This window comes from Kwoniella europaea, chromosome 1 (assembly GCF_036810445.1).
Source record: "Kwoniella europaea PYCC6329 chromosome 1, complete sequence".
In the NCBI taxonomy this organism is placed as follows: domain Eukaryota; kingdom Fungi; phylum Basidiomycota; class Tremellomycetes; order Tremellales; family Cryptococcaceae; genus Kwoniella; species Kwoniella europaea.
This window is the reverse complement of record NC_089487.1, coordinates 705,987-731,633: the sequence shown is the minus strand read 5'-3', so window position 1 is coordinate 731,633 and position 25,647 is coordinate 705,987. Positions and strand designations below refer to the sequence as shown.

Below are 25,647 nucleotides of genomic sequence, written 5' to 3'. Positions count from 1 at the left end.
CAAACATCTATCTAAGTTTGTATATCGCTAACTACCCGATTTCTTTCTGAACCTTTGATACGATGACGAAGAATTGGAATTCAAAGAAGCTTGGTAGCGATGACGAAACCACTAACATACAATATTATCATCAGCGAAAAATTACACAGTCATGAATGGGTTTCATACAGTATGCAAAGGTAAGTAAGAGTTTGACTTCAACTCACTCCCAACCTTTTGATCCTACCGTTTGGACCCCACTGCTCAACACTGTCTTACCGTTATCTTGCTCTATCCAATCGTACAGTGCTCTAAGACCTTGTACGTCCTTCGATGGATCGGCTTTTGAATCAGGGTGGATCCTGTATAAAACAAGTCAACACAATATCTATCAGCCCTCAGCGGATCTAAATACAGAGAATCGGACAAGGAGACACAAGTGTAGCTGTAGCTTTATATCCATTTATCTGTATTCGAAGTGAATTATAGCACACATGATAAGATATAATATGATGTTTACACTCACTTCCCTTTCCTTATAGCATTATCAACAACCACCACACCCCCTTTCCTAACAAGCCTCAAACTCTCTATGAAATAATCTTTGATTTGATCCTTGTTAGCATCTATAAAAACGAAATCGTACGGTCCTTCTTCGGGAACTTTGAATTTCTTCAAAGTATCTAGACCTGGACCAATATGAATACGGGGGAAGGGGTATAAATCAGATGCGAGGAAGTTTTCTTGAGCTACCTTGGCGTGGTGGGGGGATAGCTCGAGAGTATCTATTTGGCCGTGGGGAGGGAGTGATTTGGATAAGAATGTGGTCGAGTAACTATTATCGCATATTCATATATCAGCTGAACAATTCACCATGCACGATGATACATCATATATATATATATATATATATATATAGAGAGAGAGAGAGAGAGAGACAACATAACATGTATTTGATCAAAGACATTGACGCATCTTCACTCACCCACCCAAAGTCCCAATCTCCAATACCCTCTCTGCGCCAATACTTCTAACCAACACACTCAGAAATTGACCTTGTAATGGAGATACCTGGATTTCAGGTAAGTCGTTCTCCCTCGCTCTGGTCAGACCTTCATTCAGAGTTGGATCATTGCCATATGAAGGATGCAGGATCTTGGATGTTAGGTAAGTATCTACATCTGCTGGTGTAGGTTCTTCATATCATGAATATCGAATGAGGACAACGAGATTGTCAGCTTGAGCTCAGGACACAGATTCCACGATAACACTTGATATACAAGACTTGAGACTTTCCTTACCTTGTGATTCCACTTGAGTTGAATTGATGGAGCTCATCCTTACTGAAGTTGTACCAAAGTATTTCTTCTTACTTTGTAAACACAAATAACCAGATGAAGTAGGTGTAGCAAACCTAGCCCTCGAGAGGTTCAGAGTCGTATAAACGAGCGATCTTCGAAGTGACATAGGTATGTTTGAACGAGAGTGTATAGAGTGTGAGATTGCGTGCTTTACATATATGTGTGTATATGGCTACGGGTGTGCGAACAAATCCGAGTCGATATCACAACAACATGTATTTCGTTCACATGACGTTATCCTTGCGAATACCACGCACTGACTGCGACTCAGGCTAATAGCTTAATCTCTTAATCTCGGCTATTTAGATCAAAATACACCTCATTCGGCCGGCAGACCGATCAAGTCACAACAATGGCATACACATAACATGGGATGACATGACATGGGTTACTATATACTATATACTATCAAAGTCATTTCAACTCATTGATCGTCGTTATACTGGAAATCATCAAATGCTGGGTATTATATACAATTTTTTCTTCTATAGCCTTCTTTCCTTCCGTGTTTTTCCATTGCGTTCCTTCCTTCACGGCCTGGTATCGGTAACCTATTGTCCAGGCATGCCTGCTCTGAGATTATCATACTCTACATTTTATGTCTCACATCAATATCACTCTTTCATCCTGTACACAAATACGAGATCAATCACTCACTGCTCTTGGGATAATCCAACTCATTCTTCTTTTGTTCCAATTGACCAAGTTCTTCTTTGACTATCCTGACCAAGCTCTTACCGGTACTGGCATTCTTGTCCGCGTCGAGCTCCCACCACATCGCACCGCCCAACCCTTCAGAGTTAATATATCTTGCTTTTTGTTGCGCGATAGCCGGTGTGTCGTAACTGATCAAAAGTCGTTTTTGGCTAGAGGTCGAAAAAGAACATGAGCAAATCGACAAAGTAATTGAAGACGAGAGAGATAAGTCCAGCACTCACGCATCATAACTGTAAGAAGCTCCAAGACGAGGTTCGTTGATTTCTTGAGCACCAGGTTGAGGAAGATCTTTGTAATCCCACATCCCAGCTTCCCAGGATCCTTCACCGACGCCTGGAGTTCATGACAGAGTCCATCAGTATTCGGTTGGATGTTGTGTTATGACTGACCATGGAAGGGAAGCCCAATACCATCGGTGTTGGCGAAAGCTCTACCGTAGAGAGGCATACCTAAACGTATTTCAGTCAGCTGATCGTGGGGGTGGAGATGAGCACCTGGTTCGCAGCTCACCAATGACAAGCTTGCTTTTGTCAATACCTTGAAGATTATAGAATCGTACAGCTTTATCCACCGAATTAGCTTCGGGATTGTCAGCGTAAAGCGCAGCTTGGTGACCTGCAACCTGGTCCCATGATCCGGCGAACTAAAAACAAATATTATCAGAAAATATTCCAATAGACTAGAGGCTATGCCCAAAAGCGAAGCTGAACTTACATCATATGCCTGAGGCGGAGAGAGTTGGAGTAGACAATCAGCAAAATGCTCTACCAATCGACCCGTAGTAAAAGCTCACCATCAAATTCCAGAAATCCAAAGACTGGTATGTGAAGCACAATCAGTCCAGAGACATGAGATCAGCTTTCCAATATGTCACTCACCGCATCCATGTCTTTGGCTCTGAGGATCTTCATATTTTGCATACCGCAAGGAGCAGCGACGGTGAGCTTGTATTGAGTGATAGGTTGATGGTTATCTTGAGCGAGCTTAATCAAACCTTTTCGAACTTCCGCCACGAGTGAGACGTAAGCTTCAGCTTGTTCGGATGTTGTGGGGAATTCATAGTCGATCTGTGTATACAGCATGGAATCAGCCCGAGCTTGGAGCTGAGTAGCGAAGCAATCGAGAAGACTTGAATGACTCACATCGAGGCTGTGTTGGAATGGATACGATATCAGCTTCCTTGTCGGTTTGGAGCTGCTAACGACTTACCCATCGATACCGAGATCTTCAACGAGCTTGACAGCAGTTTCGACGAATTTCCTCCTCCAAGAGTGACTAACGATATTAATGAAGTTCTAAGCCGTGCTTCATCAGTATTTTTGCTGATTCAGCTGGAAGTGATGTGATTAGAACGCCTACGGGAGAGTAAGTCCAACCTCCGATAGAAAGCAGTACTTTGAGATTCCTACAACAAAAGGAGATAAGCTATTGGTGAGGCCCGATTGGTCAAAACAGGCAGCTTACCTGTTTTGCTTCTTCAACAGGTAAATAGCCTTAAAACATCCATAAAGATTTGTTCCAGGTTCATCCCATCGATCACCATCGAAGTGAATCTGTCAAGAGTGTCAATTTAGCTGATGGGCATGACGTAAGAATTATTTCGGAGAAGAAAGGTTGGGAGAAGCAAAAACCCACCTCGACATCAGCCCAACTGTCACTCAGGTAAACTTCGCCTGTCTCTTTATTGACGTTGGCAAAAGCGTAATTGATATGAGTAAGATCTTGAACGGGGATCTGTTGAGGGAAATACTTTCTCCCGTAAATACCCCTATCCAAAGGTGATAGCACGAAATTCAGCCTAAAGTCCTTTGCGGCTTGTAAATTTAGGAATATGGCTGACCAGTTTACCTGGTGAATTGAGGGGTTTTAGTGGAAGAGAAGATTGTCAGCTACGTTCCTAGTTCGGTGTGAGATGGATAGATAGTGCAGTCCATTCTTGACAGCTTCCAAGTATCCCAGATCAGGAACCATGATGGAGCTGACGAGTTGGAAGAGATGTCACTCACGAAATACCCTACGACCCTCTTCCCACCTCCTACATTCCCATGTCCACCTCCATGTCCAACATGTTCACTTGGACCAGCTTTACTACCACCACCACCGAAATGTTTATCAATGAAATTACCTAAACCCATAACGTAAAGTCCGAAAGCTATACAACCTAAAACGACGGAAAGTAATAAAGGTTTAGGAATGGATTTGTATCTGTATCTCAGTTGTTCCTGTTCAATAGCCTTAGATGATTTTGAAGAGGGAGACATGTAGCGGGAAATGTCCCCAGGCTAAATATATATATAACGGTGAGGGAGGCTGTGAAGAGAAAGAGAGAAAGAGAGAAAGAGAAGAAAGAAAGGGGCACCTTAAAGCTGTGGAGGTGAGTTGTACTGAGTTGGTGTGTGCGACGTAATCATCAATCCTGAATGGTGAAGGGAAGGGAAGATGTGGGGCACCAGGTTTATCTTCCAAACACGTGAGTGGAAGGACCCAAGCTCAAATCATTACTATTTATTCCGCTAGCAACCCCTCTGTGACCCGCTGTAAGATACATGCGACTAGTAGATAATCCTGAGAAAGGGGAACGACGATGAGCATGTGGGAAGTCTATTAACGAGAGAGCAGTGCAAAATGTTGATGTATGCTACAGTATGTAGATCAGGTTCCGGTCTAAGTATATGGAGTTGTACGTAAGTTGATACCGCTTGTGAGAGAAGGGACGCGTCCGCTTAACTGGGTCAGTCTGTTGTTTACGTTTTGTCCCTGAACTCACCAAGCAAAAGCAAAAGCAAAAGCAAAAGCCAAGGAACAGACAAACAAACTTACAAGCAAACATAGGTAGATATCATTTTTGACGGTTGACATTCCTTCCTTCTAGCTCAAGTCTAGCAAAACTGTATATAATCCACTCGTACTTCTATCTTCAATTGACGTATCATACCAATTCGCCTTGTGCTCGGTGATACTGCTACCGCTCGTACGTTTCGAACCGACTAAAGGCCAGCCCGATTGTCGACTTTATCAGTAACATACGCACACCTTTACATCGCTTCCTACCTACAATCATAGTCTATCAACCTACTTCACCTACTCTACCCTGTCAAGGTAATAACACCAGGCCATCTCCTCTACGATGTCACATCTAAGGACAGCATTCCTTCTCCTACTATCCACTCTGGCAATCACTCCTCTACAAATCTCGGCCGATTCGCTTCAATCAATTACATCAAATTACGGTTTGACTGAATCCTTTAATTTCACTTTCCCCGACGAGACGCTGAATAGTGCAGATGCGAATGATTGGATAGATGACGAGTGGAGTCTGTACTATAAGAAAGGTGTGGATTGGGGTAATTCAAACATGTGAGTGGTGTTTGTTCTCTATGGGTATACATATATATCACACATCCATAACAACTGCATTGAGAGACGTTTGATGGTCTGACTATGATTGATAAATTGCAAATTGCAGAGTATTCTCACCTGATCCATCAACATCAACCTCGACACTCGTCCGTCGCCAAGAATCCTCCACATCCACATCCACCAAAACCAAAACCAAAACATCTTCAGCTTCGACCTCATCTTCTACATCCAGCACAACTACCTCCGTCTCATCACCCGCCTCAACAGCTTTGAATGGTGAACCTCCTGTAATTCGAATAGAATACCCACAGGGATCGTACAGTAAGAAAACGGGTGGAACTCAATTTTACGCCAATCCATTGACTTCGAGTAACGCAAAAGTCGCCGCTGGGTCGGGTAATTCAACGACGACGGGCCAGTATGAGAGGATGTTGTTGAGTTATGATGTCTGGTTTCCTATTGGATATGCGTGAGTGATAACTCAATCATATTGATGATGTCAGGTCAAGGGATCTACAACAAATCATTTTTCTTGGGATCACACTTTCTATCCCGGGATATAACATCCCTCTGTTGTTTACCGAATTGACCACTGCTCCCGTAACTCGAGGACTTGTTAGCTGACCTGCCCGACCTTGATCATAGCTGGAACCAAGGTGGTAAATTACCTGGACTCAGAGGGGGACCAGATCCGAAAGGATGTTCAGGAGGGAACGAAACGGATGGAACGACCTGTTTCAGTACCAGGTTAATGTGGAGATCAGGTGGAGCAGCGGAGGGTGAGTAACCTTCTTCATTTGACTTCATCATGTTCCAAACAATCTACGTCCATCATCATGTCGCTCGATGGTCACATTGTATTATGGCATTTCCCCTGGGGGACGACAATCCTTGCAATCCATGCATGTATGCTAACACATTTCTCTATCTGTCTTTAGTCTACGCGTACATCCCTACTTCACAGAAGAACTTCTGTTCCCAATCCCAAGTTACCTGTAATTCAGATTACGGTACTTCCCTAGCTCGAGGTTCATTCTCATTCGTCACTGGACAATGGCAGACTGTTCAGTTGTTGGTGGTATTGAACGAAGTTGGAACTGCTAATGGTATTGTCGAGTGAGTCTGCGCGAGCACTAGCTCTGCTGTCCAATCATCGCCGTAGTAGCAACAATATGCTGATAACGAATTATAGGTTATGGTACAACGGTGTCCAAGCATTGAGGTTCACCAACCTCGTTCTCCGTACATCCACCGACCTAAATTCCGTTGGAGGGATGTTCTTCTCGACATTCTTCGGAGGTGACGATTCCACCTGGGCCACGCCGACAGACCAATTCTCCTATTTTAGGAATATCCAACTATACGCTGGGGCCGGTGCGAGTAATCTTACGGGTGATAAGGCTACGGTGAACTCATTTGCAACCCTGAATACGGGTGTTAGTGGATGGGGCATGTTGGGTGGGGTCGTATTGGGATTAATGGGATTATGGGTTTTGTAAGATGTTTTGGATAGGATTGAATGGAGAGATGGACATTGTTGTCGTATAGATCATAGATTATGATTATGATTTGCTTGTTTGCTTTTTTGCTTGGTGCAATGGTTTTGAGGAACTAGATGTAAGCTAAGATAGGTGAAATTGGACTGGAACAAATCATTGTTATGCATTCGTACTATCATTGTGATGATAACTTGCAGATTCAGTACATTAGTCAATCATATGGTGTTCACGAGGTTATTGAATGGAATAGTGTTGGATAGCTGTAGATTCGTCAAACTCATTGGAGATATCAAGATGAGCATATGCCGTAACCAAAATCAGTTTACCATTCCCGTCGAACTGACAAAATCCTCAAAGAATACCAGTGAGAATTTAGAGCCGGACTCAAAGATGGAATCCATCGTCCAAAGTGAACAGTATTCATATTATCGTTTTATCATCTACAGTTGCGGTTGATATAATCTGTAAGCCCTAAGCGAAACACCTTTCTCCTCTTGTTTACGAAAAAAAGACGTATTATAACAGGCGATATTTTATAATAGTTATTCTTACCAGACGCCATTAAACTGATCGCCCACGGCTGTTTTGTGTAAAGAGCGCAATTATGGTATAAGTCTGGGGTTGAATGTGTGAGGAGAAGGAGATGAAATATGTTGTAGGTGAAATTTCTTATATACTCCTCGTCGAACAGAGCTGGGGCGTTGCATACGGTAGAGTAAGGGGTGATGGGTTGATAAGCGTAACACGTGCTTGAAAGGGGTAATATGCCACATCAGAATAATTCGTCAAATGCAGGAAACATGGGATGTCAGTAAAACGATGAATAGTTTCGCCACATTCACATCCATCGGCAATTCAATAATCCCGTCAAAATCCACTTCACATAGAAAATTATTACCACACCACCACCGTTTGCTCACTGCTCCTGCATACGACCAGTCGTCGCTCACCATCGTTTCGACAAAACATCTTCAAATCATACTCTATCTAGCTTCTCCTCTCCTTCTTTCATCCCTCAAGTCCTAACCGTAAGTGAAACATACATTTCGTACCGAAGAGGATAGGTGATGCTGATCTAGTGATATCATTCATCTCTGCTCTCGCCAATTCGTCATTCTCGCAACTGTCAATATCAATATTCTTCACACCCCAACATCTTCCTGTATATCAACAAACAAACTCGACTCACGTATACCTCTTCCCTTCACTTCTCTGAACCTGAATATCGACTAAACCTGTAACTTGGATTCTGGATATTTAGAAAACCAAAAAATAGTCAAAATGGCCGACGTTGAGATGTCCTCCGCTCCTGTAGCTCGATCTAGTGGGTATCATCGTTTATTTTGGTCATGAGGGGGGTTTCGATGATTGGTATCAAGGGATATATATGTCCGGAGCAATGAGGACGTATAGATGGAATGGAAGAAGTGGGAGATTATAAAGATGCATTGGGGGAAAGGACGATACAATTGGGATGGGAGGAGGCGGATGAATAGACGAAACGGGATATGTCAGATGAATATGAGTGAATGCTAATCCAATATTATCTTGTCTGTTAATAGACCTCCGATACGGTGGTAACAAGGGACGACCCACCACCGTCATCCCTAAGACCGTTAAGCCTTCCCACAAGAAAGGTGTTAAGACGTGAGTGCGACGTTGATAAATCCTCCCCAGAACGTCAGAATGATATTGATATTTATTCTCTTCGTGGTATATAGCGAGAAGAAGACTTTCGTCAAGTCCATCATCCGAGAAGTCGCTGGTTTCTCACCTTACGAGAAGAGAGTTATGGAATTGTTGAGAAACTCAAAGGACAAGAAGGCCAAGAAGCTCACCAAGAAGAGAGTGAGTGGAAGTTTCCCATTTACTTTATTCCACTCATAAACAGTTCCCCAAAAAAAATTTGGAGAGAAAGGGACCCCTTTCCAAGACTATATCCGGATTTGCTGATTGACTTATCCAATCTTGTCACAGCTCGGTACCCTCCTCCGATCCAAGAGAAAGATCGAAGAGCTCTCTTCAGTCATCCAAGAACAAAGACGACACGCCGGTCACTAAATCATTCCTTTTCTAATGTATTGTAATTAGTTTGGATGATTTTGAGGCTCATGCATTGGGGATGATGGATCAGATTGTGCGAGATTTGAGCACGGAGCACGGATCGAGATGGGTTGCAAAGGGTTCATACTGGGATGCGTATCACTGATGGGTCATCATCACTGACTTGCTGTCACACTGTTGGAGATTGGACTTGGAATTTGCTGATTCTACTGAAATAAGAATCGATTGAAACTTCAATATACCAACATCACAGGAAAGACGATTTAATCAATCAACCGAGCTTAGCTATCTATCGTTTGGCTGCAGTTGTTGATCTGTATTGGCACTGGGATCGCACGTCTGTCTCTATTGTTTATCTTTCGGGTGACACGATCTCATTTCGCACAAGAAGAGATGACAGTTATACTGCTTTGCTTCAGACTAGTTTGGCTTTTGACTTGTTTCCCTTAGGAATGATCGTCGACGACGCTGATATGGGGCAACTTGTCCGAAAAAGTTCATTACATTCACAAGTCACAGGTGGTGTGAGAAATGGTTGTCGTAACAATATATATAAATTTTGAAAGCCATACTATAAAGATCTGCCTCGGATACTGACTGTGACATCGAACAGGCTCTACCTAGGTGATCTTGGGATCGAGATGAAATGAATTCACTCAACTACACCCTCATCCAGACATCCGCTCTCGTAGCTTTATTCTCCGCCTTCCTCCTTTCCTCTTCCCTATACGCTGCGTCCAAAGCCTCGTCCTGCGCACCATCATGTCCAGCTTCCGCTCGAGCTTTCATACCTGACCATCCTTCCCATATACCTCCTCTGAAATGGTTCCCGCGATGTCTCCAGCCAAACTGCAAAATACCAATATCGAACATGTTAGTTATAGTGCCATAGGATAAGATGATGTGAAAGTGATGTTCTTTGTTTTGTCGTTGTTGTGATATCTATCCAATTGTTATGATCCTACATTCTGATCTTTCCTCCTTCCTTCTTTCCTTCCTGTATGTTTAGGGTTGAGGATTGAGAATCACGGATGAAATCAAGCAAGAGACCCCAGCCAAACCCACCTTGACAATACCAGTTATCACTCCCAGACCCATTCCAACCCCAATAGATGGGGCCGCGAAGAAAGCCAACCCACTTCCTATCGTACCTAAAAGACCACCTCCTATGGCCGCTACAGCTGCTCCTACAGCTGCATATTTGGCATATCGAATCAATCGTCTTATAATGTATTTTATGGCGTATCTGGAAAGTAGAATATGTGATCAATCAGCGTAGATTCTTCCAGAGCCATTGTAACCAAAAGCAACCAATTCCAATTCCGATTGGTTCGATTTAAAGATAGATCTTAGCTTAGCCTAGTCGACCGAACTCACCTAGCCGTCGTCAATGCTGATCTAGTAGTTAACGAAGCAGGAACTACAGCTGCCTGAGAGCCTAATGCAAGATAAGTCAAGTTGACTTTGGCTTTATGTAACCTCGATGAATTCGGGTCATCCGAAGGTGGTTGTGGTTGTGGTTGTGGTGGTGGTGGTGGCTGGGATGTAGACGTTGAAGGAGACATGATAACGTGAAATGAATGGTAGTATACCTGTTCTAAGGCTGTACTCGAGTAATGCCAATGCTGTGTCTAGAGTTATAGGTCAAGAATGTGCAAATTGTTAACTTACTCGTAGTGTCAAAGTCCATTCGAGTGAAGTGATGTTACAAGTGATAGCTGAGGTAGATCTTTAAATTTCGGTAAAATGAAATGACGTCAAAGGTGACAAATCGAAGAATTGCATTCCAGTTAAAATATCAATATCACCAACCCCGACCGATGCATTCGAAGAGTAGCCTACATGCCTGGAAGTGCTCGCTGATGATCTGACCTGGTTTGGCCTAAATGACCAGAATGTCAGAATAGCGATTCTAAGAATCATTCGTTGCATTCAGATTCATTTAGGCTACATGTCCATAGGTTGATTTGATTTCAAAAACTGTTAGATACAGATAAAAATTTGCACATCCAATTCCTTCCTATTCTTACTTCATACCGGTATTCTTGTCACCAGCAGCTCCTTTCTCTTTAGCTGCTTTCTCCTGTTTATCATCCTTGTTATCTCCTCCCTGATTATCTTTCTCTTCTTTGTCATCCTCGCCTTCTTTCTTTTCCTCACCTTCTTTCTTATCTTCTTTTTCATCATCACCTTCTTTATCATCCCCTTCTTTCTCTTCACCGTCATTTCCATCGTCCTTCTTTTCCTTATCCTGTTCTTTCTCCCCTCCTTGCTTCTCCGTCGCACCTTGTTCCTCAGCCTTCTTCTTACCCTGGTCCTTCTCACTCTCACCACCTTGTCTATCTTTAGTTCCAGATTTCATATCATTCGGTGAATCCTCTTTCTGTTTATTTTCCTTTTCATCTTGTTCCTTTTGTTTCTCTTCTTTCTCCTTTTGAGCTTTCTCCTCTTCTTCTTTCTCTCTATCGATATTTCTCAATTTCAAATATCCTTCTCCCGATCCTTCTTCTTCCACTTGGATCGGTCCACCAACTTTACCTTCTACCCTATTTACCTTCGCTGTAGAATCATGTGAAGGGTAATTCTTCTCCTTCACTTTATCCAGTCTCTTCAGAGCGGATGTACGTGGGGTGGTATGTCGCAGATGAGCCGCATGGGCATCTTCAGTCGCACCTGCTCCAGCACCGTAAATTGATGTTCCGACCAAAGTACCGATGATCGAAAATCCAACGATGATAGAGAGGTAGAATCGGTAGGTAGAATACCAATGAGTGGCTACGTGCCAATGACAAGGATGTTAGAACAGCTGTTATAGCGATAGAAATACAGAGAGACTCTTGGACCCACTCCATCCAGCGATTGTAGCTCTTTGATCCAAGAACCACATTCCTGTGAACCCAAACCATTGAGCAGCCAATGCTACACCATGAGAAGCAAGGAGTGTAGGCCAAGCGGCCAAGACAGGTAAGATACCAATGATCAATCTTTGATATCCCTGTTCACCACCTAGTTTGGCAAATTCCATTCCCCAGTGCAAAGCACCAAGGAAAGAAAGGATGATCGCTCCGTAGGTGATTTGAACATGTTCCATGGTGTGTAAGTATGATAAGCAGGTAGCGAGATCAAGACCTGCGGGAGATTCACCTCCGGCTAAAGTAGAGCATTTTATCAGTATCAAGGACAGACAAGTGAGATTGTGAATTGTGAATTTGGTGATTATGTGAACTTACCTGCAGCTGCCAGAGAGGCTTCTCTGGCTAGAGCAACGATGGATAATGATGTACCGAGGTAGGGAATGGTACCAGCCAGACCTATGAGAAATAACTTATCGTTAACATGTATTTGATTTGTTATTTTGCCCGAGTCTCGGACTTACCTGTATATAACACAGGTTTAGGGACAGAGGTGAACATTCCCTTGGTCACTGAGAGCTGTATGAACATGGACTCTCAGCATTACATCCTTCTTGATGGGTGAAGAGGGATTTGACTTACGAAATCATCGGTGATACTTCCATGCGCTGTCCCATGTGAAGATACTTCTCTCGCACCTAGAGCTTGGGCTTGAGGGGAAGATCCAGCGATGATTCGAGCAAAATCTTTCGTCATGCCTTTCAGCTAAAAAGGCGAAGTATTGTATCAGTGCCAGTTTCTACAAACTACTCCAAATATCTACTGGGAAACTGGGCTCACCTCTTCCCTTGCTCCTGGCGTAGCATTTTGATCCTCCCTATTACTATCCTTCACCGTCTTTGGATTAGGTCCAGGATTAGGTCCTTTCCCACCTGGATGATCCTTATTGTCCGTTGCATAAAACCTGATTCCTCTTCCTGTAAGTTGCGGAAAGAGAGCTTGGGCGATGGTGAGTTGCTTGGAAGGTTGGGTAGGTTTGATAAGGTTAGAAGGGAGAGGTGAAGGTCGGGGGCGGATGGGGAGTGAGAAAGCTGTTTTGCGGGATAGGGCGAGGGTACGATTCATCTTGTCTTGTCTCCTCTACGATTTTCAATTGCTTGTAGCGAATGTGCAGAAGGAACGAAAAGGTATTGGATCTGACTCCCTGTGATATACCTATATACCTATTCGCTACGACGGGATGGATTATGGATGATGTATCTACCTAGAGGTATGATGTTCTCATATGGTCATATGTTGCATTTTTAGCATTTTAGCGGACTTTGGAATTTTGACGTCATTCCCATCACACTACCCCGCATTCCTCATTCTTCAAACAATCGGCCGAGTGGATCACCATATGCGCATGTTGCCAAAGATGCAATGGCAATACATAACTCAAGTATAAGATACAACAGTCATACCTATACATACATATGATCAATTCTAGCTCTTCAAGAGCCCCTTACGTTCGAGGAACCCATTCCTGGTTATACATATCATCTAAAGTCAGCACGGACAGCAAGAATTTAGAAAGGGATGATATGACTTACCTGATCTCATCGGAGAATGTTTTCACTTCACTGGAAGACTTCAAACTATCTATATAATCTACCAAGTTCTTCTGAGTACGTTCCTACGATGTTGGAAAGTATGAGTCAGCACCATCGGTATCCGTGTAAGAGTCGGATATGTCACTCACCAAACTTGCCATTTCAATTTCTAGCTGAGCGGCTATCGTTCTTTGCCATCTGATGACAAGTAAGGTACAATTCCTTGTCAGCTCATAGGTCTTCACCGACACCTCGACTGTTAGAAGCTAGGAAATGATGACTTACCCTTGATGCCTATCACATCTTCTTTTCCCTCTCATGCAGATTTCCCCTGCATCCCTCACCACTTCCTGCGGTACACCATCTTCTACCTTAGGTTTACCTTCTTCATCTTCGGATTTAACACCTTGTTCTTGCTCGGTAAGATTGAAGCTCCGTACTTCTTGGTCATCCGCAATCAAGACCTTACTCCATCCACAAGGTTTATCATCTTTCCCACTCCCATTCCCATTTCCATTTATGTTCATTCCACTCTTCTTCTTCTTGCCTTTCTTACTTTGTCGGACCTCTTCTTCTTCCTCTTCCTCAATGACATTGACCGTTAATATCGCACTTTCAGCTTTACTGATTGTATCATCCAATATCTGTTGTCGTTTCTTCACCAATTCAATAGACTTATCGACTTTTCCCAACTGCTTTTCTAAATCTACTAAACGATCAGAAGTCGACAGATTGGGTTGAAGGCTTGGTATGTGATCGGCATGGTTAACAGTACTGATTCCCAATTTGGGTTCAGGAAATCCGATGAATGTCTTGGCCAGTTGTTTGAGGGTGTTCTTGTTGGTCATGGAAGATAAGAGAGATTGAGAATGTTGGAACGCGCAGGATGAAGAGCAGAACCTGCGGATAAATGTTACAGATGAAATTGTCAGAGATGTAAATGATATTTGAAAAGAAAGGTCAAACATACTTGGATGATGTGCCGACTAGAGATTTCGAACATCCATCTCTCTTACATAGTTGCTTGTAAATGGTTCTTTGATGAGTACCTAATATACAGAAAGATAAGTCAGGTTTTTTTCGTCCAGCATAGAAATATAGGTTTGAACTGGAATATAGATGATGATGGATCACGAACAGGGATGTCGGTTCAAAACAGTAGGCCTTTCTAGAAAAGGAAACATTGGAATCCCACTCACTCCTTTCACAGCTCTTACAAATATAAACGTCCAGCGCATCAACCATCTCATCCGTCAACCCTACGCAATTCGGGTGGAACCAATTATCGCAACTTTCGCATCCTACCATCATCACCTCATCCTCCTCTTCGTTGTACGGTTTCCGACACACGCAATAGATCGCGTTTTTATCAGGCGACTGGAAGGGGTTGGGCGAGTTGTTAGAGGTAGAAGTTGGTCGAGTGGGTGTAGTGGGTGTTTGTGAGGGTTCCTGCTTGTGTTATAACGTATATGAGCTATACACTGCCACTATCTGGTTGTATACAGCTTCACTTACCGAAGAGGCACTACCACTAGACTTTGGTTTTGAGCTAGACGCTCCTTTCAACTCTTCGACCTATAGCATACATATATCAAATCAGTTTCAGCTTTGTATGATAGGCAATGGTGCTGTAAAGATCGACTACAACTCGCCTTAGTCTTCCCCTTCCCCTTGCCAGCACCTTTCTTACCTGTTCCCGCTCCCATCCCACTTCCAACCGATATAGGAGTGGACGCCTTCTTACCACCAGTATTCGCAGATTTCTTCTTGCTAGTTGCAGGTGCCTTCTTATTCGGTTTGGTGACATTTGTAGATGCTTGAGAAGCAGTAATAGATATGGCAGGCGATGAGGGCGCGGGAGTAGCGTTATGAGAGGATCCGATCTCATTCTCACCCTCGCCTTGTTCTTCCACATCGCGGTAGGGTATTGTGTCGATTTCCATCTCTCCTTCTGCTTCTACTACCTTATCTGTCTTCTCTGCTGAGTCCAAATTTACTGGCTCGGTAATCTGCGCTGAGTCGATATCCATCTTTTCTTCTACAGAGTGCTCTTCACGTTCCTCCGTGACCCCATGCGCCGGCTTGGCAACCACCTCTTCTGAATCTCCATCCGAAGTAGCCTGTCCATTTCCCTTTCGGTCCGTCGTGCTGTTGATGTTTCCTACTTGTTCTGCTCCATCCTGATTTTCTTTCTTTGGCACCGCTTCACATTCTTTTTCTGTAATAAGACCTCCATCGGTGTCGACAATGACCTCTGTCTGACGATCCGACGATAGATCAGGTTGGTTCGTTTGTGCTGTATCTGAAGTTGCTGTAAAATCATCGCCCTTGACCATTCCCTCAATATCGTCCTGAGCTAGATCTTTAGGCTCCTTGTGTATTTCGGACGTCTCAGCTATAGGAGCTTCTTCAATGGGAGGATCGGCAGCTTGTATAGGACCGATCGTAGCTGATGGAGATATGTTGGTTGAGGGATGTGCCTGGAGGTTCGTTTCGTTGGTACCATCGATCTCTGGAGGTGTTGGGGTTGGCCTTGGTTCTTCCTTTTCAATCCGAATTGAAGTGGTATCACCGTTGCCTTTGTTATCCAGTTCCATGTTATCTCCTTCCCAGGTTCCTGATACTTCTGGTTGCTTTTCTTGTTGATGGCTTTCCACTTCAACATCAGACTTCTCCTTGTTCATCGGTGACTCATCCCGCATTGAGGTCGGTTCCATCCTCACATCATCTTGAGCAGCAGCCATATTCGTGTCACCAAGTTCCTCCTCCATCTTCACCTCTTCATGATCATGAAGGTCATCCGCCGGCTCATCGGACTGCCCTACCAATCTAACCACTTCTTCCGTCCTTTGCTCCCCATCTGCCCCTTTAACATCATTTATAGATTTCATACCTCCATCTTCATCTTCTTCGCTGTCACTCTGCATTCTCCTCTTTTTCATTTTCCTATTCGTTCTACCCCTTTCTTCATCTTCTGTGTTTACGTCTAAACCTTCTGATTCTGATATTGGTGCATGTACAACTCGCCTTACAGCCTTCTTCTCTGGAGATTTTGATTTTGATTTTGACCCTCTGGATTTACCCGTCCCCTTCTTAACAGGAGAGGCTGATCTTGAGCTAGTGCTTCTACTATTCCTCGTCCTCGATGTTGAAGTCGAAGTTGAGGTTGAAGTTGATTTTGATATGGGAGGTTGGACAACGGGTTGAGGTGATCTAGGTTGGGAAATCAAGTCTAATGGATCTGGAGATGATTCCCTGTCCGATCGTTCACCTGGACGACGAGCCATTATGACTCTTATCTCACTTGTATACAAGAGTGGGTATTCGACATCACTTGTGCAGTATCTTTTGGTGTGTTCAACTTATCGACTTGAGTTATCGGTTATTGGATGGAGACGCGGAGATTTTCTGAGATGTCCATCAAGAAATCAGTGGTTATGTAATGCAATACATCTCACTACCGCACAACGAACAATGCTCAAGCATGTTTGGGTGTGCACTCTGTACATGAGGATGAGCAGAACCATCAATTAGGCAGATACGCGCCAGTAGTATACATACACAATTTCAACTGAGATTTTTTGGACGATCGCTATGGTCATACCCAGCAGCAGTGGTAAGAAAGATGCCGAGCCCATCGACTGACTTTCTTTGTCAACAGATTCAGCTCTGACTAAGCTTTATACTTTTGTGTGTCATATTCTTCCGAGGGTTGTGGCGCCCTCGTCAAGCTCGTTGTAACAGTGCAGAAGATGTCTAAATCCACTCCCGGATGTGCTTGGCTAATGAATCAGCGATCGTTTCAAAGTTTACCTTCGATCATTCATATTCACCCCAGATCCGACAGATGATCTTCCAGAAGCATTCCAATCTCCAGACATGTTCTTTGTCCAGATGAAGTCCAAGTTCAATGTCATTCCAGACGCTTTCCAACTTGTCATATGATTTGAAGTGTCTCGTAAAGAAAAGAAAAAGAAGTATATGGATATATAACAGTCAAGTTCGGACGTGACGCGTGTTATTTTTGGGTTTCTGATAGAATATTTGGTATTCAGGGGTTTGAGATGGAACGTGAAGTGTGAGAGAGGGCTTTATTGTTCCAGGCACATTCCTTTCGAAAGAACCACAAAGCACAGAGGCGTATTATGCAACAACACCATCAATAACAACGACGACGAACAAGAACGAAAAAATCATCATGTAACCTTGACAACATCACACGCACAGATCTGCACACATTACAACCGACTAAATCATGATCTAACGTTCTTTCTCTTTCTTTCCTTTCCTGTTTTCTTTCATTCTAGTTTCCACTCTAGAAGCACCCATTAACCTATAAATACCTTCAATCTTCTTCGACACTCGACCAAATCACGCTCTTTCCTTCGACTATCATTTAGTTTAGTATACGGTGCTGTGCATCTGTAAGTGCATGGTTCATTCTACCTCTTGGTATCTTAGATATACCTTGTCATCAAACACACAGATCATTTAGCTGAGACCCTTCATGGTCATCATTCAACTTGAACCACTACAGGATTGAAAGAAATTTCACATTCCTTCATATATCAACAGTACAATTGACTTGTCGACAACGATTCTAAAGGCAGAGCCTACTATATCGGAAAAATCATATTATATAGCTAAACACAACAAATCGACCAAACTCACATACAACATGACAACCAGAACAGCCATCCTCAGCTCATTGCTCTTCGCCAGCGGTGCTTTCGCTCATTGTCAATTGGCTTGGCCATTCCCTCTTCATTCACCGCTCAACCCTGCTACACCTGAAGCTATCAAGGGTGAGTCTGTCGTCCTTCACTGTGTCTGGCTCGAGCTGATGTGATATCTCTTTAATAGATTACTCCAATACGAGTCCGTTGATTACTGATGGTACTTATCCTTGCAAGGTAAGTCTGTTGTCTTATTCGCGAGAACCTTGAGGCAAGAAGGAAGGAAGGTGTACCTCTGAATGGATGATCATTACAAACATCGTGGTCGCGTTTCATCCCTTTGACACTGTGTACCCTTCCTTGTTCTTCCTTCCACCATACCATGTCTCCCAGTTGACTTGACTTGTACTGATATGTTGTGTATCTTTAGGGATTCATCAACAACCCTTCCTCAGATATGGGATCCGTCGCAACCTTCTCTGCTGGATCATCCATGAACTACACCATTGCAGGAACAGCCACACACGGTGGAGGATCATGTCAGATATCCATGTCGTATGATCAAGGTTCAACATGGAACGTCATCTATTCTCAAGTTGGTGGATGTTTAGTCGACGGAATGACGACGACCATCACTATTCCTTCCGAAGCACCGAATGGAGACGCTTTGTTCGCTTGGGGATGGTTCAACAGACAAGGTAACAGGGAGATGTACCACAACTGTGCACCTGTCACCATCACCAATGGAGGTTCAGGTCTCAATTCCAACGATTACCCTACACCTTTCGTCGCAAATGCCAATGTCAACGAATGTAAAACCATCGAAAATATAGATGTAGTTTTCCCCAATCCTGGTAAAAATGTCAACTACGGTGGAAGTTACGCTTCGACTAAACCTACTACTCCAGCTGGATTTACCGGATCGAACTGTGTTGGACCAGGTGCGACCGAAAGTTCCCCTTCTTCAGCTTCAGCTTCAGCTTCTACCACAAGTTCGGCTCAAGCTGTAATCGTCTCAGCTTCTATTGGTGTCCAAGTCGGAAATGGTCAATCGACTTCTACCTCTGCTGTTGCCGCTCAACCATCCACTACTGAATATTCCCTTTCTCTCGACCCAACTACCACTTCTCTGACTGGTATAAACAATAACAATGCTGCTCAGCCTTCGACTTCAGCTACCACCTCAACATGTAAGCGACGAAAGAGGAGATCTAATCCTGATTCAGTTGAAAGTAGACATCAGAGACTGATTAGAAGACCTAGAGCAGATCAGACGACAGGTCGTGTAGCTGCCTCGAAGGCTGAGCATATTAATCGTCAGAAGAAGAGAGGTACCGGTAGAGTAGCTGCGATGAAAGCTACTCATAATGTATAAAGCTGGTATTCTCGAGGTGAGAAGGAAGCGAATGAGAAGAGGTCGGATAAGTACGCGATTAGGGGGATGTAAAGAAGGAATTGTAGATCAATTTCTTCTTATTTGATAAAACAAAAGGATCAAGGGTGTATCACTTTCCATAGTACGTCCTAAAGGAAGGTACAACATCACTCTCATTGTCTACTGTAGCTCTTTTACACTGTTGATATTTCTATTTGCATTTTCACATCACACTCGGGGAATCTGCTGTGCGGGATGTAAGTTTATATATTCTATGCAGGTCATTTATAGGTTTACCTATCCACCTGAACATCGAGTTGGTCGTTACTAATTTCCCTTTGCTAACCTGACCACTCATATACTGATGATCTCGGTGGGGGATGAGAAGATATACGAGTATAGTCAACTAAGTGTGTTGATCGTGTGGGCAATGCGATGACCAAAAGGAGGTCTGTGCGTTCGAGATGGAAGTATGAACTTTCTTTTTGGTGGTCTGTGCTCACCTCATCTCGTTGATCTACTATGGGAGGATGGAAGATGATGTCAACTTTCGTCAACCTCATCATTCTACTTCGGATCCGATACCAATTGGATCTTACGATCTGATATCACAGAGATGGGTTGACAAGGGTTTTGAAAGGTATATAAACCCCACCTTTTTCGATTTCATCTTGATTTCATTTCTCTTTCTTTCTTCATCTCAACTTTTGATATTTATTCTTATATCATAGAAGTAAATATTAATAACCCCTCTTTCGTATATATATATATATATATATATATATATTAACCTTTATACATAATGGATCAAATACCTATCGTCGGTGGTATCATCTCCCAACTTCAAGGTCCAGGTGAAGGTAGACCACCTTCACCTCCTGTTACCAGCCATGGTAAACGAGTCGTTGGTTACTTTGTGAGTCCGTCGATCTCTTCTTCGACCTCGTGACACATCTCCCCCCTCACTTCACCTTTTAACCTTGTCACTTCGTCCTCACACGCGTACACAAAGAGTTGAGCTGACGTTATCGTTACTAATCACTACTAACCACCTCAACCTCAGACCAACTGGTAAGCAAATCTCCTTTGACTCATACCCCTCACCCATACATTGATACCTCTTCCATGTCGTTACCTCTCCTCCCCCATGGGTGTGATCATCATCTCAGCTGACATTCTTTCGTCACCGTAGGGGTGCCAACCACTTCCCTCCTTCTATGGTCCCCGTTAACGAGCTCACTCACCTCAACTATGCCTTCGCCAAGGTCAACAAGGACACCGGTGAAGTCACTTTGAGTGATCCTCAAACTGATACCGAGGTAGGTCCCGAACTCCTACATCCGCCGTCGAAGTTATCACTCACTCACTTGGTCTACTTCTTAGAAACACTTCCGACCTGCTGAAGCTGTCGCTGGTGACGTTGCTCCAGTCGAACCTACCGAAGGTGGCAAGAACCTTTACGGCTGTCTCGGTGCCTTTTACTTGATGAAGAAGCATAACAGGTAAGTCACCCTCATCAGTCAATACTACAGTATGACGTATCATGTACAATAAATGCTGAAGATATACCTTCCCAGAAACCTTAAGATCATGCTTTCTATCGGAGGTGCTACTTACTCAGCCGTAAGTCATATCGCCTCATTTGGAACATTATCTGTCAATCACTGATCTTGCCTTCTGCATATAGGCCTTCGAGAACATCGAGTTCATCCATTGGAGAAATACCTTCGCTCAAAGTGCTGTCCGACTCCTCGAGGACTGCGGTCTTGATGGGTGAGTGTCTGAAGCAGTCAGAGCATGATTACCGATGCTGATAAACAGTACTTTGTTATACCAGAATTGACGTGGGTATCACCATCCTCCCGACCCGTTACCGTTGGGTACCATAATGACCCTCAAAGGAGACTTTGCTGATAACATGCTCAAACTCCACAGCTCGACTGGGAATTCCCCAAGAACACCAAGCAAGGAGAGTATTATGCTCAGCTCATCAAGCAGATCCGATACGATCTCAACGCTCTAGCTCAAAAGAACCACCAACCCAAAGGTCAATACCTCGTATCCGTTGCTGCGCCTTGTGGCGAAGACAACATCAAGCTTTTGAGCATCAAAGAGATGGATCAGGTGAGTACCAAGGTTAGTCCTCTTGTTGAGATCAAGCTAATCATTACCATAATCAGAACCTCGATTTCTGGAATTTGATGGTGAGTTATTGCTTCTTCGTGTGATTCAGTCATATAGCTGACGACAACTTCGATAGGCATACGATGTGAGTGTGACCTTCCCTCCCTTCGACCTTGGCTTTGCTAATATATGCTTTCTCTTCAGTTCGCCGGATCTTGGAGCAAAGTTGCCGATCACCAAGCCAACCTTCACGGTACCAACCCTCAAGATCTTTCCATCGACCAAGCGGTCAAATCTTACGAGACTCATGGTGTCAACTCCCGAAAATTGGTCATTGGTGAGTGGTCTCTGACAAGTATTGTATGATCCTGCTGACAAGTCATATCTAAGGTATGCCACTTTACGGGCGAACTTTCGAGAACACCGAAGGAATTGGCAAGCCTTTCAACGGTAAGTCGCTTATACTTCCTCTCAGTCACATGATCAGGTGTTGATCGTAGGATTATGTTTCACAGGATCTTCCACCAAGATCTACAAAGAGCTTCCTCTTTCAGGTGCCAAAGTACACAATGATACTCACATCGGAGCATCTTACAGTTACGATAAGTGAGTCTAATATTTCGGCTGACTTGTAGGTAGCGCATGGCTGATTTTGGTTGATAGTCACAAGAAGGAATTGATCAGTTTCGATACTCCCGAGATCGCCAAAGAGAAAGCCAAATACATCAACCAGCGAAACCTCGGTGGTGCCATGTTCTGGGAACTAGCTGGTGATAAGCCTCACAACAGCTCCGACAGTCTTGTCAAAGTTGTTCACAACAACATTGGTCAATTGGAGAAGAGACAAAACGAGCTCAAATACCCCAACAGTAGTGAGTATGATCATTCCTGATGAATGAGACGCTCTATGTTGACCATGGCGCTTTAGAATACGACAACTTGAAAGGTGGTATGGGTGGTAGTCACTAGATCACTTGGTACCATCCCGAGGTATCCCCAAAACCTTCAACGTGAAGGAATGTATGATAGGTTTTGACAAGATAACGGTGATTGATGGAAAGTGATTTGTTGATGATGTTTCTTTGTATCTTAACGTCATTCTACCTTGCGTAGTTTGACTATATTTATATCTTATGAGATGTTATGAATTCTGTGTCATGTAATAAACTTGAAAGAACAGTACCAGTAGGTTATCTTAGGGATGAGGGTGGCATCTTGATCATCGCATCAGATTCACTCATGTTTCCGTTGGAAACTCTCGATGCACATCTCATCGAGATGTCGTTGATCGTGATTCTGATTTTGATTTCATCTCAACCATCCAGTGGAATCTGCTCACTCTTTTCCTGACGCAACCTCGACCACCGAACATTCAAGCTCTGTAATCAAACATGATGCTGCTGCAGATATGACATTCCATCAAGTATTTCTACCGCCTCCAACAATCCAATCCTTCCCTCTATCAAATAATAACTCGAAGTTGAAACTGGAATTCCATACCTTGCAATCTCCCCCTCTCGAACTCTCGCAAGACTACTCTCAGTCATTGTCCCTGCGAAATCGATTAAGTAGGAGGAATTCAACATGGATAGAATTCTCTCAAGATGGTTTGGAGAGCTTGGAGAGAAGTACCATTCTAGGTAAAAGGACTGAGAAACGTGAAGCGGACATTCAAGAAGACAATGAAGGTTGGAATCTGAAAGAGGGGATCTCAAGGGCTGTCACCGAGGTTGAAAACATCTCGGAAGCCCACGAAGTGGTAGGGAAAAACTTGGAAAAAGTCATCGTGAGAGATTTTGAGCTTGAAGAAGGTAGACGACGATCTAGACGGGTCACAAGGCAATCAAGTGAGTCTTTCAGTCCGACCGTCCCTAACATATCTCGTGTAAGTACTCTAATTTGGTGATTTGATAAGACTGACATACGCAATTCATTGGTTTTAGTCTCACTACTCAACACTGTCCCTCAGATATATCCTTCCACACCTCCCGACCAAACGAAGGAATTCCAAGATGAATCCGTTGATTCCCTATCTACTACGACAACCTCTTTTCCAAGTCAGAGTCAACTACTTACCAACCCTGGGAATACATCCGTATCGAATTTACCTAGATGGTCAATCCCTTTACATAAACTGTCGACCCTGCCCTCCCTTTTGTCTTCGTCGTCCAGGGGAAAAGTGATATGCTCGGTGATAGTATGTGTACTAGCTTGTGAACCTATAGTGCAGAGACAGCGAAAGAACACTGTCCAATCTGGATTTACAAGAAAAGTGGTACCTCAGGAAGATGGAGGAGGTAGTATATTGCACATTGGTAAATGGACGGTGACTGCTCAGCCCTCGGTAGTAGAAGCGGAAGTTACGAGTATAGTGAGGTTGTGGGATGATTGTGCGTTGGAGTATGGAGAGAAAGTGAGGAGAGGGGATGTGGTCTTGCTAGAGAGTAAGTCGAACTTCACACAAGATGTCAAGTACCATATAGCATCGAGGCTATAGACTGTCTAAGGAGTAAACGAAATGTCAAGCTCGATTGAACTGATCGTTACGGTGATCAATGGGCTGACATTGAATTTCCACGCACAGATGTCGAATATAAACCCTTGACAGCTAAAGAACCCTCTCATATCTCCATATCACCTCATCACTCACCTAAAATCACTATCTTATATCGTACTCTGCCAAGATACGAATCAGCATCGCGAAATGACTACATATATCAACCTCCTACTAGATTGCGTATATCCTCGACGACAGGAGAGAAGGAGAGAAGAGGAAGGATGTTACTTGAGGATAAGATGTTGAGACCTGATTTGAGATTGGGAAGAAGCGAAATTGGAATTAGGAGAGTTGAAGGGATTGCGAAATGGTTCGCTGAATTTGTGGGAGGAGAGGGACCGGGATGAATTGACAATCGCTGATCGTACTTTTACTCAACACCTCTTGTATTGCATGATATATTGTATGTTCACGATCAACTTGTAATTGTTGTATACTGAATTCTATTCGCCATCATACGATATGAATCAAAATCAGACCTTTTGTGTGTACGTAACAGGGATCACTTGCGGTAATCAGTAAAAGAGACAAGATAAAAAGAAACTTAGGCTGATCGATCTGCCAGCTATGATACTGATCCATCCGGTACCTTCACCACCCTCTGCGGTCGCATATTTACACTTTGTCCTTGACCACGCGGATTAGCGAAAACTACAGTACCTGGGATTCCCAAGTGGTCCCCCAACTTGGTACTAGCCAGGCGACAACCAGCTTAGGCTTCGCAGAGCTAACGGGATGTGGCGTTTTCTAGCTTCTATGACCGTAGATAAGGTGTGTAGCTTCCGACAGATTGTCGTACAAAAATGACTCGGAAGCAAGTACAGTGTTTATCCGACCATGATTTGAGTTCCTCTTCTTCGATGAAAGGTTTCCCAAAGTTTAGCTGTTCCCTCTCAATTTCGTCCTTTACGTGTCGGGTGCTACGGTCAGTGGCGCCTTCGACTAAACGCTGTGCGTTCACGAAGATGAGGATGTTCTTAGGAAGGTGGAATGAGGATTCGCATCCTGATGATAAGTGGCTTTTACGAATATGACAAGTTCGGTCCCTGAGATTATGGCAATCCAGGAATATACTGTATCTGTCATGGAAGAAGGCTTGAGAAATTTGTTGGAACTCTTCTCAAGTGTACGTTCGATCAGAGTATGCCTGTTGGCATGCACGGCCGAGATCCATGATGGCTACCATGGCTGAGGGAGAAGCTTCTGAATGATTATTTCCACTCGGCAGGCTCTTTGAAATTGATGAGCTTATCTGACCGAGCTGAGTTGGAAAGAGTGATGGGACGACAATCCCGCCAGCTTGGCTTGCCTCCATTGTGCCAAATCAATTCCTCTGCCTTCGCGATCAGCGTGACGAAGAACTCCCACTCGCATATAAAAAAGCATATCTCTCCTCTGAAATATACTTTAATTGATCCTACTTATCTTCCTAGACAGTAATATCTGTTCATCGCGTACAGTGCTGAGAACCACATCCATATTGACTTGATA

The 25,647-nt window shown here is 43.6% G+C and overlaps 10 protein-coding genes across 10 annotated transcripts; 5 read left to right on the top strand and 5 right to left on the bottom strand.

Annotated features, from left to right (window-relative positions):
* Positions 1-202: 202 nt before the first annotated feature.
* V865_000269 (uncharacterized protein) lies at positions 203-1,446 on the bottom strand (the record flags this gene model as incomplete). The annotated part of the gene is made up of 4 exons (XM_066224101.1): positions 203-341; positions 506-814; positions 965-1,175; positions 1,281-1,446. 4 exons carry the CDS (start codon positions 1,444-1,446, stop codon positions 203-205), a joined length of 825 nt encoding a protein of 274 aa, XP_066080198.1.
* Positions 1,447-1,891: 445 nt separating this feature from the next.
* On the bottom strand, positions 1,892-4,318 carry V865_000268 (uncharacterized protein; the record flags this gene model as incomplete). The annotated part of the gene is made up of 13 exons (XM_066224100.1): positions 1,892-1,929; positions 1,998-2,206; positions 2,279-2,390; positions 2,447-2,506; positions 2,568-2,700; positions 2,851-2,874; positions 2,936-3,124; positions 3,200-3,206; positions 3,267-3,352; positions 3,417-3,462; positions 3,522-3,610; positions 3,693-3,905; positions 4,064-4,318. The coding sequence occupies 13 exons, from the start codon at positions 4,316-4,318 to the stop codon at positions 1,892-1,894; spliced, it is 1,461 nt and encodes a 486-aa protein (XP_066080197.1).
* Positions 4,319-5,184: 866 nt separating this feature from the next.
* On the top strand, positions 5,185-6,916 carry V865_000267 (uncharacterized protein; the record flags this gene model as incomplete). Its single annotated transcript, XM_066224099.1, has 5 exons — positions 5,185-5,414; positions 5,524-5,886; positions 6,063-6,196; positions 6,356-6,533; positions 6,610-6,916. The coding sequence occupies 5 exons, from the start codon at positions 5,185-5,187 to the stop codon at positions 6,914-6,916; spliced, it is 1,212 nt and encodes a 403-aa protein (XP_066080196.1).
* A 1,281-nt stretch (positions 6,917-8,197) lies between these two features.
* V865_000266 (uncharacterized protein) lies at positions 8,198-8,977 on the top strand (the record flags this gene model as incomplete). Its single annotated transcript, XM_066224098.1, has 4 exons — positions 8,198-8,240; positions 8,479-8,563; positions 8,638-8,764; positions 8,894-8,977. The coding sequence occupies 4 exons, from the start codon at positions 8,198-8,200 to the stop codon at positions 8,975-8,977; spliced, it is 339 nt and encodes a 112-aa protein (XP_066080195.1).
* A 663-nt stretch (positions 8,978-9,640) lies between these two features.
* Positions 9,641-10,545, bottom strand: V865_000265 (uncharacterized protein; the record flags this gene model as incomplete). The annotated part of the gene is made up of 3 exons (XM_066224097.1): positions 9,641-9,829; positions 10,046-10,226; positions 10,358-10,545. 3 exons carry the CDS (start codon positions 10,543-10,545, stop codon positions 9,641-9,643), a joined length of 558 nt encoding a protein of 185 aa, XP_066080194.1.
* A 461-nt stretch (positions 10,546-11,006) lies between these two features.
* V865_000264 (uncharacterized protein) lies at positions 11,007-12,957 on the bottom strand (the record flags this gene model as incomplete). The annotated part of the gene is made up of 6 exons (XM_066224096.1): positions 11,007-11,755; positions 11,828-12,124; positions 12,211-12,291; positions 12,357-12,411; positions 12,475-12,597; positions 12,673-12,957. 6 exons carry the CDS (start codon positions 12,955-12,957, stop codon positions 11,007-11,009), a joined length of 1,590 nt encoding a protein of 529 aa, XP_066080193.1.
* Positions 12,958-13,317: 360 nt separating this feature from the next.
* On the bottom strand, positions 13,318-16,711 carry V865_000263 (uncharacterized protein; the record flags this gene model as incomplete). The annotated part of the gene is made up of 9 exons (XM_066224095.1): positions 13,318-13,357; positions 13,425-13,507; positions 13,574-13,622; positions 13,710-13,755; positions 13,807-14,324; positions 14,395-14,473; positions 14,624-14,873; positions 14,940-14,999; positions 15,077-16,711. 9 exons carry the CDS (start codon positions 16,709-16,711, stop codon positions 13,318-13,320), a joined length of 2,760 nt encoding a protein of 919 aa, XP_066080192.1.
* A 1,391-nt stretch (positions 16,712-18,102) lies between these two features.
* On the top strand, positions 18,103-19,475 carry V865_000262 (uncharacterized protein; the record flags this gene model as incomplete). The annotated part of the gene is made up of 3 exons (XM_066224094.1): positions 18,103-18,229; positions 18,288-18,337; positions 18,531-19,475. 3 exons carry the CDS (start codon positions 18,103-18,105, stop codon positions 19,473-19,475), a joined length of 1,122 nt encoding a protein of 373 aa, XP_066080191.1.
* Positions 19,476-20,277: 802 nt separating this feature from the next.
* V865_000261 (uncharacterized protein) lies at positions 20,278-22,568 on the top strand (the record flags this gene model as incomplete). The annotated part of the gene is made up of 15 exons (XM_066224093.1): positions 20,278-20,391; positions 20,539-20,546; positions 20,668-20,794; positions 20,859-20,977; positions 21,053-21,098; positions 21,163-21,248; positions 21,313-21,319; positions 21,411-21,599; positions 21,656-21,679; positions 21,736-21,744; positions 21,804-21,936; positions 21,990-22,049; positions 22,115-22,205; positions 22,263-22,471; positions 22,528-22,568. 15 exons carry the CDS (start codon positions 20,278-20,280, stop codon positions 22,566-22,568), a joined length of 1,263 nt encoding a protein of 420 aa, XP_066080190.1.
* A 439-nt stretch (positions 22,569-23,007) lies between these two features.
* V865_000260 (uncharacterized protein) lies at positions 23,008-24,503 on the top strand (the record flags this gene model as incomplete). Its single annotated transcript, XM_066224092.1, has 3 exons — positions 23,008-23,446; positions 23,543-24,043; positions 24,184-24,503. 3 exons carry the CDS (start codon positions 23,008-23,010, stop codon positions 24,501-24,503), a joined length of 1,260 nt encoding a protein of 419 aa, XP_066080189.1.
* Between the last annotated feature and the right edge of the window lie 1,144 nt (positions 24,504-25,647).